We start from the raw sequence: 13,104 nt of genomic DNA on the forward strand, positions 1-13,104 counted from the left end.
TAATTTTTTGATATTATTTTTACCGTTTGCTTCTAAAGTTTACTCTCTCCAAATCCCACAGATCACCTGGAGTTTAAGCAGTGATTGTAGCTTCTCTGTGTATGTTTTATATCAAGACAAGTTCGGGAAAGCTTTCACAATTCTTCCACCAACACCATCAACTTTTACATAAACATCTATTCTTCTATGAATTACGAAAGAAATGTCACTATCATCACCCACCAATCATATTTTCCCCTTCTTTGACCAGCCTTTCAAAAATAGCACCCAAGAGGCCAGCTGGTGGCATAGTGGTTAAGTTGGCACGCTCTGCTTTAGCAACACGCAGTTCACTGCTGAGATCCCAGGGCGGACCTACACACCACTGGTGGATCTGTGCTGTTGAGGCATCCCACATACAAAAATAGAGCAAGATTGCCACAGGTGTTAGCTCAGGGACAATCTTCCTCACCACAACACACTCACAAAAGTACCCAATACTGAAGGTTCTTAAGAACCTAAATTTAGGTTCTTAAACTGTAAGATGTTTTCTCAAGCCCCTTGCAAAGCACTTCTTTGATGGTCAGTTTGGAGATACCTAACTTTGGCGTCCTCCATCAGGGCGGTAAAGTTGTGCCATGTCCTAATGCAACGTCTAGGAAACCAGGCGTGCAGGTGCTGCCCCGTCCTCCTGGTTGACAGAGTCTATGTGCATCAGCCTCTCGGCGAAGTTGGCTCATTTGCAGAGGGGAGCCAAGCCCGACTAGACGCCACCGCAGAAGCTGCTTGCTTTCGGCCATTCTGGCCGCTGGAAGCTGATGAAGCGAGGCACGCGGACGCTCAAATTTCCCGGCAGGAGCCTCCGCCAGGTCTCGGGGAGCTCTGCAGCAGCTGCAGGCTTCGGTCCTGGATCCTCCTCCCACCGCTGCCGCCCACCCCGCTGCGGCTGAGGGGCATCCACCACCGCGCACAAAGCACCGGTGGCCGGACTGTTAGCCCTGCAGCTTCGACCCCGGGCGCGCTGCTCCTGCTCTGCGCAGCTGCCCCGGATCGAGAGCCCCGCGGAGAGCACGAATCCGCCAGCTCCTCCTATTCCCGCCCAGCACTCGCTCAGCTCTTCTCCTGGCGACAGCCGAAGCGGATAGGCGGAAGGGATGGAGGGAAGGAAGCGAGTGCTCCAAGTTTGCCCCAGAACACGGAAGCTGGCCGTGGACCGAATGTGGGCAGTGAGTGGAGGGGTGGGACCAAGCCGGATCATCAGGACAAGTGGGGCGGGTGGATATGCATCTCCTGCGGGCCCGCCTGTAGCGGCAGCCCGCCCCCTGAGGTCCATCCCCATCCTTTCTCACCGCCCCACTCAGTGGTCCAATGAGCGCGGACAGCTCCTGCAACGTTGCCGTCCGTTGGCCAGATGATGTCATATCCCACACCCATTCCTGTGAGGCCGCGTAAATTCCGGGAAAGAGCCAGCTGAGCGCCATCTCTGCAGTTCTTGCGAATCCCAGTGTGGCCTTCGCCGGCACTTTTGGGGCAGATTCTCCGCTTCTGTGAGTGGTTCTTCTGGTCTTGAGTTGAACGTGGAGTTCTTACGGGGTGGTTATCAAGGGCACTGCGCAGAAGGACCTCAGGCAGGAACCAAAGAGGTTTTCGGGGGAAGGGAAGAAAGGCAGCTTTCGGTTGTGGGAATCTCCTTTCTGCTCCCCAGCTTCGAAGTAAAACTCCCCAGAGATTTACTCCTGGAAAGACACTTTGAGATAGTCTTGAGGGTAGAACCTGGTATCTTCCTCTTTTTTTGTGTGAGGAAGATTGTCGCTGAGCTAACATCTGTTGCCAATCTTCCTCTTTTTGCTTGAGGAAGATTGTCGCTGGCTAACACCTGTGCCAATCCTCGTCTATTTTATGTGGGATGCTGCCACAGCGTGGCTTGACAAGCGGTGCCAGGTCCACACTTGGGATCGGAACCATGGACCCTGGGCCATGGTGGTCGAACTTAACCACTACACCACCTGGCTTCCCCACGGTATCTTCTTTTTTAACAAGCTCAGAGGAAGTAATTCACAGGAATATTAAAAGTTTGATCTGAACCAAAGTCCTTAATTTACAAATGAGGAAGCTAAGATCCAAGAGGTGTGTAGGGAGAGAGTTTGACGTTTTGGGGTAGTTCTTTCCAGGCCTTAGGTAGTTTCCTCCATTGTTGCTCTGATCTGTTCTCAGCTGAATGTCAGAAGGGAACCCTCTTCATATCCGGAGTTCTCTCTTTGTGCAGGTCTCTTCCTTCTGTGTCCTGTTAACTCTTGCCACCTTGGTCTCTCAGCTCTATCTCTTCAAGTCAGGAATCCCAGCTGACTCTTGCCGCCTCTCGGTGTGCCCTGGCCTGGAATCTCTCAAGCAGTCAGCTAGAGTAAGTAGATTGCACCTCATTTGTCACTGTCTTTAATTGCGTGATGTCCAGTTCTTTGTAAATTATTGTTTCACGTATCTTGCCCATTTTGGCTTGTTTTGTTTTCAGACTTGAGGGAAAATCCGGTTCCTGTTACTCCATTTAGCCAGAAATCCAAGGTAATAATTGTTCTAATGTACTTGTCTACTTGTTTCATCTGTGTCACTTCTGGGATCTGTTTCTATTCATTGATTTCTCTCCTCATGATGCATCATACATTCTTGTTTCTTTTTATACCTGATAATTTTTGATTGGATATTAAGCTTCATTAACTTCACATCTTTGTGTGCTAGAAATTGTTATATTCCTATCAATATTCTTGAGCTTTGTTGTAGCACACAGTTATGTTATTTGCAAACAGTTTTATCTGTGCAAGACTTGCTTTTATTTTTAATGCCTTATTGTTATTATTATTGTTTCTAGAGATTGGCACCTGAGCTAGCATCTGTTGCTATTCTTTTTCTTTTTTTTCTTCTTCTTCTTCTTCTCCCCAAAGTCCCCCAGTATATAGCTGTATGTTCTAGTTGTGAATGCCTCTGTTTGTGCTATGTGGGATGCCACCTCAGCATGGCTTGATGAGTGGTGCCACGTCTGCGCCCAGGATCTGAACCGACAAAACCCTGGGCTACTGAAGCGGAGCACGGGAACTTAACCACTTGGCCACAGGGCCTGCCCCCCAACGCTTCCTCTTAAACTTTGTCTAGGTGGGACCAGAGCAGCCTGTAGTCTAGAGCTAATTTTGTCCCACTATCGAGGCAACACCTTTCTGAATACTCTACCTGATACCTCATGAATTATGATGTTTTCCAGTTTCACTTTTGGGAACAGAAACTATTCTCAGCCCTCTGTGAACTTCAGATTCGTCCCATCTTTTTCCTTTGGGTGGTTCTTCCCCTGGCTTCCATTAGTTTCATCACACGCCTGCACTCCTCAGTATTTAGCTGAAATTTGCAGGGTACCCACTACAGATCTCCGACGCTGTCTGTATAGCTGTAGCTCTCTTCTCTATCGTACTCTGCCCTACAAATTGCAATCATGTAGGCATCCCATGACTCACAGCGTATCTTCTCAACTCAGGGAAATTGCCAGGCTCTATTGTGCTTTTTCTCTTTGGGCTGTAGCCTAGAAACACTCCCCAGGCAGTAAGCCAGACATCCATAAGGCTTACTTCATTTGATTTCTCTCTCGTAGGGATCAGAGATCATTGTTCTATGCTGCCTGATGTCTAGTGTTTGAAAGCTATTCTTTCATCTGTCTTTTCTTATTTTTTTAGTCATTTCAAGTAGGAGGTTAATCCAATCTTTGTCTGTCTAGCTTAGCCAGCAGAGGAAGTGACTTACCTTCCCTTGGATATCATCATGAATTCCATGAAGCCTGAAGAGAACAAGTCATTCAGTGCTACAGGAAATGCCCAGAGTACCAGACCTAAAGTTTCAGAGGTAAGTCTACTTTTTAACAACCCTTCGCGGGAGCAGCACTCTGACTATAGCGCTATATTAGGATCCTGGAAGGGGATAAGTTCATAAAGAATGGCAGTTATAATCCCTTCTTTTGTGTGGTTTAAAATATATTTGGAGAGATCATACACATAAGTGCCTGTAAAACAAAATGATAGTGTATAAGTTATTAATGCAAAAAGTGCCTTGTTAGACAACATGGTAACTGATAAACAGTGTAGACACTTACTATCATTGACAATATAGACAGACGAAAAATAATAACATAGTTAATATTTACTGAGAAGTTGCTATGTGCCTGGAATGATGCTTGTTACTTCCTATGGATTATCTCATTTAACGTTTAATAAAACTCTATACAATAGATGTTATTATCATCCTTATTTTACAAATGAAGAAAGTGAAATCCAACTTCCTTAAAGGTGAAAAGTAATAGACTTTGGAGTGAGGATTTGAATCCAGGCAATCACACTTTGGGGTCTGGTTTTTGATCAACACACTATTTTACTCAAAATTTGAAAAATGAGGGGCCAGCCCCGTGGCTGAGTGGTTGGGTTCGTGTTCTCTGCTTCAGCAGCCCAGGGTTTCACTGGTCTGGATCCTGGGCGTGGACATGGCACCACTCCTCAAGCCATGTTAAGGTGGTGTCCCATATGGCACAACCAGAGGGACCTACAACCCAGAATACACAACTATGTACTGGGGTGCTTTGGAGAGAAGCAGAAGAAAAAAAAAGAAAAATATGGGCAACAGATGTTAGCTCAGGTGCCAATCTTTAAAAAAAAATATGCAAAATGATAATACTAAGTGGAGATATCAACAAGAGCTTTTGGAGTGCAGAGAGGAGGATGCTTAATTCATACTCAAAAAATTAAGGCAATACCATACGAGAAAGATCTTAATGATTAAAACTTCACCAGGGAAGTGGATGAAGCATGAGGGAATAGTCTGAGTCATGTACACATGAAAACAGAGTTGAGGAACAGTATAGTTAGACTTGATGGTATATAAGGAGAATTCAAGAATGTGGTAGACAAATAATGCTGGCAAGATAGTTTAGTACAAGATCACAATAGGCTTTATATCAATAAAAAGTTTTCATTTTGTCAGGGAGAAAAATCCTGCAATTGTGAAATAATAAAATGGATTAATTAGATTAAAATTAAATAAAATTTAAAATTAATTTCCTCCATGCACTAGCCACCTTTCAAGTGCTCAGTCACCATGTGTGGCTAATGGCTGCCATATTGGACAAGGCAGATATAGAACATTTCCATCATTGCAGAAAGCTCCACTGGACAGTGCTGCTCTGGATTAAGGAAGTCTGTGGCCTTGCTACTCAAGGTGTGGTCCATACCCCAGCAGCATTGATAGCACCTGAGAGCTCATTAGACCTGCGTGATCTACATTTTAACAATATACCCAGGTCATTCCTATGCATATTAAAATTTGAGAAACACTGTTTAAAAATATGCTTCCATTCAAATATTATATATGGTGAAATCCATCGTTGGTATCAGCATTATTTGCTAATATTTATTTAGCTTGTATAGCATTATTACAAAACGAGACACTTTTAGCCCCATGGAGGGAAAAAAAAATGGATTTCATTAGTTCATGCATCTGGAAAGTCCAGAGATCAGCTGAGCTTTAATTTAGCAGTACACAATTATTTTCAAGGACTTATTTATGTTTTCTTTTTCCTTTTTTCTTTTTTGAGGAAGATTAACCCTGAGCTCACATCCTTCACCAATCCTCCTCTTTTTGCTGAGGAAGATTGGCCCTGAGCTAACATCTGTGCCCATCTTCCTCTACTTTATATGTGGGATGCCTGCCACAGCATGGCTTGATAAGTGGTACATAGGTCCATACCTGGGATCCAAACCAGCAAACTCCAGGCTGCTGAAGGGGAGCACATGAACTTAACCACTACACCGCCAGGCCCGCCCCAACTTATTTATGTTTTCAATCTCTACACTCTGTTTTTCATTTCAAGCCTCTGGCTGGCTTTCTACATAGTGACCATGTAGGTTCAGTAATTTCAGGGTTCATATCTGCATTTTTGACCATCCAGATAATGAATCTATCCTGGTAGCCTGAGAAAACTTCTCTTTGTCATCTGATTGTTTCAAGCTAAGTAGCTCAACCATTCTTGCACAAAAGCTTGTGGCTAAGGGGGCACTTAAAGCAATCAAGATCTATTCTGAGCTGGCAGGAATTCATTTCTATACACTTTAAAAAAAATTTTTTTTTAGTGAGGAAGATTGGCCTTGAGCTAACATCTGTTGCCAATCTTCTTCTTTTTTGCTTGAGGAAGATTGTTGCTGAGCTAACATCTGTGCTAATCTTCCTCTATTTTATGGGGGATGTCACCACAGCGTGGCTTGACAAGTGGTGCTAGGTCCATGTCTGGGATCCAAACCTGCAGACCCAGGGCCACTGAAGCGAAGCACGTGAACTTAACTGCCACGCCACTGGGCCAGCCCCTCTTTATACATTTATAGCACTAAAAAATGAGAGAGGTAGAATAGCTTTTTGGAAGATAGCTGCAGTATCTTTTACTTCCTTGAACTTCATGCTTAGGTATTTGGATTTTATTCTGTAAGTAAAGAACAAGTATTTACAGTTTTTATTCTTGTATTATTTAGGAGGAGGGGTTTAATTGAAACTTTAAGTTAAATATTCATGTTAAAATACCTAGCGCTACACTGTTCAATACACTAGCTACATGTGGCTATTTAAATTTAAATTCAATTTAATTAAAGTTAAATATTGAAAAACGTGAACAATTCAGATTCTCAGTTGCACTAACCACATTTCAACTAGTCAATAGCGACACGTGGCTGCCATGTTGGGCAGTGTAGATGCTCAACATTTCCATCATTGCAGAAAATTCTATTGGACAGTACTTGTCTAGGGCATCCACTTACAGAACAAAAGTATAATGTAAAACTTCCAAATTATTTGGAGGGAAAATAGAATGAGGAAGAAAAATCGATCTGAAAGAAGACAACAAAGCAAGAGAATATAAATTTAGAAAAAATGGGAAGAATAGTTGAGCAATTCCACTCTTAAGTCTATACCTGAGAGACGCTCTTGCACATGTGCACCAGGAAACATATTCAAAGATCTTCATAGCCAAACTGCATCACTATTTTTAGCAGAGAAACCCTGGGAACAACTGAAATACGCATAAACAGTTCATTTCTTCAGTGGATTCTGTTTAACTGTGAAAGTGAATATAGGACTCCGTCAACTGGAATGAACCTCAAAAAAATAGCAAACGAAATCAGAGAAGTACACATTCAGTAGGATGCATTTATATAGAATCAAAAACAGGCAAAACATATGGTTACTTATAATTTTACTAGGTATGTGTATGTCTCTAAAGAAACATAATTTTTAAACAAATTCAGGAATAGTTGTCTATGAGAATGAGAAAGGGAGATATGAAGGAGGGGCATACTGAAGGCTTCTAGTGAAATGTAATATGCTATTTCTTAAGCTGGGTGGCAGATACATAGATGTTTATTATTATTTAAAATATAGGATATGTCATATACTGCTTTTGTATGTGTAGTATGTTTCCTAGTTTTATAAAAGTGGCATACAAGAGATAAATTAGAGGAAGAAACTCAGGATGAGGATGATTCATAGGGTGCTAGCTTGGGTGGTTGAGTGGGTGATGGCAGCATTAACAGACTCAGGAAACACAGGAAGAAAGGAATGATGAGCACTAAGTTTTATGACTCTGGTTTTGAAAGGGTTTGGTTTAGTTTTGAAAGTGTTGAGAGTGAAATGCCCCTATGTGTTCCAGAGTAGACGTCAAATAGGCAACGGAATCTTATATCTGGAGCTCAAAAGAGAGGATATTGTTGCAGATAGAGATTTGGACAATAAATAGTAGTTGAAAACATGAAAGAATAGGAAAGCACCATGAGAAGAAATTCACATGCCCAGAACCTAAGCCCATTCCATTGCACTTTCCTCCTAAATAAACCAAGCTCAGGTGTCCTTTCTGACTTTACTCTGTCTAGCTTTATTCCTCTATTCATATAGAGTAGGTCTAAGACTTCAGATTCCACAATAATTCCCAGGCAAGTTCTCTTGACTCCCACGGTGTAGTATTTTTCATTTACATCCTTGTTTTTCATTCCTCTTGCCATCAGGTTATCAATACTTTTTCCTAGGCTATTGCCAACTGATTGTATATGTATATGTTTTGAATATGTATGTTTGTATATGAAAATGTAAATTGATTTGTATACATATCAATCCTGTGATTTATCAATCATTTTAGTACATTCCCAGAGTGCTGTTGAATCATGTACAGAATAGAAGCTAAACAGATACTTAATGGGAATTTTTGAAAGGTGATGTTTCAACTGTGCAAAAGATGTGTTAAATAAGGCCAACTTCACTAGTAAGTAAATAAATGCAAATTTAAAAAACAGTTAACTTAGATGGCATTTCATCTATCAATTGATGAACATTTAAAATAATAGTACTGAAATCCTTTTGAGGAGTTAGCCATGTGGTTGATCTCCTTGGGCAGCAGGGGAGAAGGGACAGTGTGAGTTGACCCAACTTTCCTGGAAAGCAGAGTGGCAGTATATATGTTGTGAAGTACTCTTATAACCTTAGTCTCAATATTTCCATTGCTGGGATTCTGGCCTAAGGAAATATTCAGATATGCAAACAAAATGTTTTATGTATAGAGATTGGTCACATTTAGAGCAGTAAAAAATTGGAAACAAGCTAAATATCCAGCAATAGAAGAATGGATTCGAAATTATTGTACAGTGAAATATCATATGGACCCTCAAATTGTGTTTTCAAAGGTTGTTTAATGACACATGAAAGCATTGGCAGACTGCTTAGTGAAAAATAAACTCATATGCAGTATAGTATAATTTAAGAATCATAAGATTTATAACTGCATGTAAAATAATAGAAACAAATAAAATGTACAGTGGTTATCTCTGGTAATGGAATAATGATTGATATATTTTCTCCATTATACATTGTCTATTTTATTATCCAATTTTTATTCAGAATATCTATTAGTTTTATAATTAGAAAAATATGAAACATTACTATTAAATGTGGTTCTTATTAAATTTTTAATCTTTCATTTTTTAAGGATGTCGTGAAGCAGACATGTTCTGGCACACCTGTTGATCATTCTCTAGTTGACACAAGAGAGGGTAGTGGCACCGTTAAGCTTAAAAGTGAAGTTATTAAGCAAGAAACATCCCATGAAATTCAGAACCCAAATCTGAGCACCAATAAAAAATGTTGTTTCACCTTTACTTTGAATGACAGCTCCAGGAAATCAGACCGTAGTATATTTACAACATATGGTGAACTCAATGAGAATATCTACTCAGCTTTGAAAGCTAATGACAATTTCAGTGAAAGGATGGAGAATCATTTTAATAAGAACATTATTGCTTATGAAGAAAAAACAATAGAAGGATATGTAAATTTAGGAATGCCTCTCAAGTGCCTACCTAAAGGTTCCCATTTTAAAATAACGTTTGGTCAAAGAAAGAGTAACCAGGAAGAAGATGATCAGATATTACGCCAATGTGAAAATCCAAACATCGAATGCATTCTTTTTCACATCGTTGCTGTTGGGAAGTCAATAAAGAAGATTCTTAAGATCAAGGAACTTCATGAAAGAGGAAGTACACTTTGTATCTATGCCTTGAAGGGTGAGACTATCAAAGAAGCCCTGTGCAAGGATGGCCGATTTCGGTCTGACCTAGACAAATTTGAATGGAAACTAATGGAAGGTCATAATAAAATTCATGGAAAACAGTCCATGGTGGATGAAGTATCTGAAAAAGTCTTAGAAATGGACATTTTTAAAAAAAGATCTGTCAGAAAAGGTACCTGTAGAAAAATTAAACGGGAGAATGAAAATGCCACTGATGAAATCAGTCCCTCGCATCCGATACAGAATAAGATCAAGGTCCATGAACAAGAGAAAGATGCAGTGACTGAAGATGCAGAACACAACAGAGAAGAAATTCTGCCACCTCAGAGTCTAGGGCATGATATTGAAGGTAAAAAATGCCGGACTATTGTCAGAGTTAGGCATTATTACAACAATAATTTCAACAGAAGATATAGGGAGAAAATCTCACGAGTTAGGCAAAGGCCCCATAAGGCTGTGCATTTTGCTATTGATGAGGATATCCAGAGGAAGGCAATTAATCTCTTGATAAAGAATTTCCAAATGTTGGACCAAGTTATAATGCATCAATATCCGAATTTTAATGAAGAGGCACTCCGGATAAGAAAGTATTTTCGGGAAGAGCAGAAAAAAACAAAACTGTCAACGTTTAAACAATTCAACATATATAAAAAAAACTTCGGAAAAGTGACTAAAAATTCTACTTCAGTTGCCACCTGTGAACATCTTATTCATCTTAGTAAGTCAGTTGGGTTCATGAGGTGGAACAATAATGGAAACAGGGGCACAGGTACTTGCTTTGTCTTCAATGATGGTTATATCTTTACCTGTCGACATGTTGTACATCTTATGGTGGGAGAAGGCACAGATCCAAGTTTGTGGCCAGATATAATAAGCAAATGTGCAAAAGTAACTTTCACTTATAAAACGTTCTATCCTACTGATAGCAATTGGTATTCCCTTGAGCCATGGTTTGCAGTGTCTGATGCAACTCTAGATTATGCCATTTTAAAACTAAGAGAAAAGGGAACTGGATTTCCTCCAGGCCTATTTGGACAAATTTCCCCTCCACCATCTCATGGTTTGATTTACTTAATTGGTCACCCAGAAAGCGAGATCAAGACAATAGATGGTTGTGCTGTGATTCCTGGAGATCAGCGGTTAAGCAGGTACCCAGAGCATCATCAAGATGAGGTGGTAGGACCCAATGCTGCCACTTACAGTGCTTTCTCTATGTTTACCCAAAGGAGTTTCCCATCAGGAGTTTGGAGAAGTGACACACTTAGCTATGATACTTGTTTTTCTAGTGGGTCCTCTGGCTCCCCGGTGTTTAATGAATCTGGCAAATTGGTTGCTGTACATTCCTTCGGCCATTTTTATAAGTGTGGCAATGTGGTGCATGCCCTCATTGAATTCGGCTATTCTATGCAGTCAATTCTTTGTGATATTAAACAGAAAAATGAGAGCTTTTATAAATTATTAAACGAAGAGAAAAATGAGAATCAAAATGAAGACAAAAATAACAAACAAGAGTTGTCACTTTAAGATCATCAGGTGGAACCCATGGAACATTAGAAAAAAGATTCTGTTTTCAAGAAAATATGCCAATAATTTAGAGTAGTTGGGGCTCTTTCCTTAAAATATAGTGAATATTCTTTTTTAATTAGACAGCTTTTACAGAATCTTGTTAGATATGTAAAACACATATTAGAGTGAAAATAAATATTGATTTTTTTCCCAGATTGAGTTTTTTTATTTGAAACAATCTCAAGCCTCACTTAAAATACTTAGCTCACTGATGACATATGCAAAGAATTTGGTATTTACCACCCTAAATGCCTAGGATGGTACAGCCATCCCATCTTCCTAACTGGTGAAGCGGTTCTTGTTCTCTGAGTAACAAGATACATTTAGAGTTAGAGTTAAGGGAAAAAGGTGTATTGATCCTCTAAAACCCAAAGTTCTTTGCTAATCTTATTTTTTCCTCTTTTCTGCCGCCTGTGACATCAGCCTCTATCGCAGATGCCAATAGTAAATCCCGGCTTTTCAGTTCTTTAATTCTGTGCTTCTCTGGCAGATATAAGGAGTGATTGCTTAGTCTCCATTCCCATCTGCTCATGTTCAGAGTCTGGAAAGCTAAAAGCTGTCTCAGTCTAAGTTGAAACTAAGATTCTGGGCATAAGTCGGATTCCTTTAAATAGATGCACTTGCCTGCCGGAGTCCAGCTCCAGCCGGTAGGGTTCCTGAGGGAGGAACGGTGTTGGCGAAAAGAGAAGTTACGGTGAGACTGGAAGTGAGGTTTCCAAGCCTGATTTATTCGAAGCATTCAAGCACTTATATAGGGTCCAGGTCATGCGTTTATGATTTCATGGAATTATCTCAGTACATAATTTTGGCAAACAAAATGGGTACATAAGCATATCTTGTTAGAATATTAGCACAGTATGTCTGTGAGAAGTAAGCAACCTTTCTTAAATATAGATATTGACCTTTTTTATATGTCTACTAGGCGTCTAGATGATTAAGAATGATTGCAAAACAGTGTGTAACGTCTAGATTTATTTCCTCATGGGTCGAATGGCCCTAAGCCTCTATCTTTATTCCTGTAATAATGAAAGCAGAAGTATCGCAAAGTGTAAGGGGACCAAATACACACAGGCCCCCAGCTCCGTCTGATCGAAAGCCACACAGGCACAGTGCTTGGGGTTTCTCTTTTACCATTAACTATTTTATAGGGTTCCCAATCCTCATCATAATCCCAATTCCTCTGTGTCAATATATTACGATATTTCTTTGCAACTTTGTCACGATCATGAGTTGCCTTAGGAAGGGGTAGTTTTTGTATGCCTCTGCTCCTGGGTGGGTGCCACCATTTACCTCCTGTCCTAACAGGCCTAAGATAATATCTGCCTCGTAGAAGGACCTGAGGAGGGAATGTTCTCCTTTGAGGCTGATTATTAGAAGGCTTCCTCCTGGAGGGCTGTCCAAGCTCCCCCACCGCCTTTCCAGGAGGGGGTCAGAACGTTTTTTTCCCTTCAGGCTGTTGTTTCCCTGAACCCTCCCTAGAAGGCCAGGTTACATCAGCTTTTTTCCCCTGCTTGGAGAGATTTTTCCCAAGATATCCCATGTACAGAAAAAGAACAGCAAGAGCAATATTGCTAAGATTAGTAGCATGAGTAGGATCAGGAGCGGCTGACCGCCAGCTTCTGAGGGTCCGCCGTGCGTTCCCTCATCTCTCTCCTTGGGTAGAGGCTTAGCTGACTGGTGGGCGGCTCCCGGCACTTGCCTATTATTTGGAAGATGGAAATAAGATGTAGGCCATGTTTCTTCTTGCTCCATCTTGTGGCAAACTAAGTCATAGAAAAGTGAGCATCTGGAGATAGTAGTTTTGGCCACATTCAGTGAGGTCTAGTCATCAGCTTCCTGGGTACCCAGGAGTAATCACAGCAATAGCAGCAGCCAGAGTCAGCATTGCAATGTCTAGTCATTCACTTTGATGGTGTGGAGAGGCGTTTCTAACAGCTTGC

The 13,104-nt window shown here is 40.9% G+C and overlaps 1 protein-coding gene across 2 annotated transcripts; it reads left to right on the forward strand.

The window, feature by feature from the left end:
* The first annotated feature begins 1,338 nt into the window (after positions 1-1,338).
* On the forward strand, positions 1,339-11,317 carry FAM111B (FAM111 trypsin like peptidase B). 2 transcript variants are annotated; one of them, XM_014831759.3, is made up of 5 exons: positions 1,339-1,526; positions 2,246-2,380; positions 2,489-2,538; positions 3,734-3,858; positions 9,020-11,317. In XM_014831759.3, the coding sequence occupies exons 4-5, from the start codon at positions 3,778-3,780 to the stop codon at positions 11,120-11,122; spliced, it is 2,184 nt and encodes a 727-aa protein (XP_014687245.2). In that variant the 5' UTR covers positions 1,339-1,526; positions 2,246-2,380; positions 2,489-2,538; positions 3,734-3,777; the 3' UTR covers positions 11,123-11,317. The 2 variants fall into 2 exon arrangements, with proteins under 2 accessions (XP_014687245.2, XP_014687246.2); XM_014831760.3 differs by having other exon boundaries at positions 1,400-1,526; positions 3,739-3,858.
* Positions 11,318-13,104: the final 1,787 nt, after the last annotated feature.

This window comes from Equus asinus, chromosome 17 (assembly GCF_041296235.1).
Source record: "Equus asinus isolate D_3611 breed Donkey chromosome 17, EquAss-T2T_v2, whole genome shotgun sequence".
Lineage (NCBI taxonomy): Eukaryota > Metazoa > Chordata > Mammalia > Perissodactyla > Equidae > Equus > Equus asinus.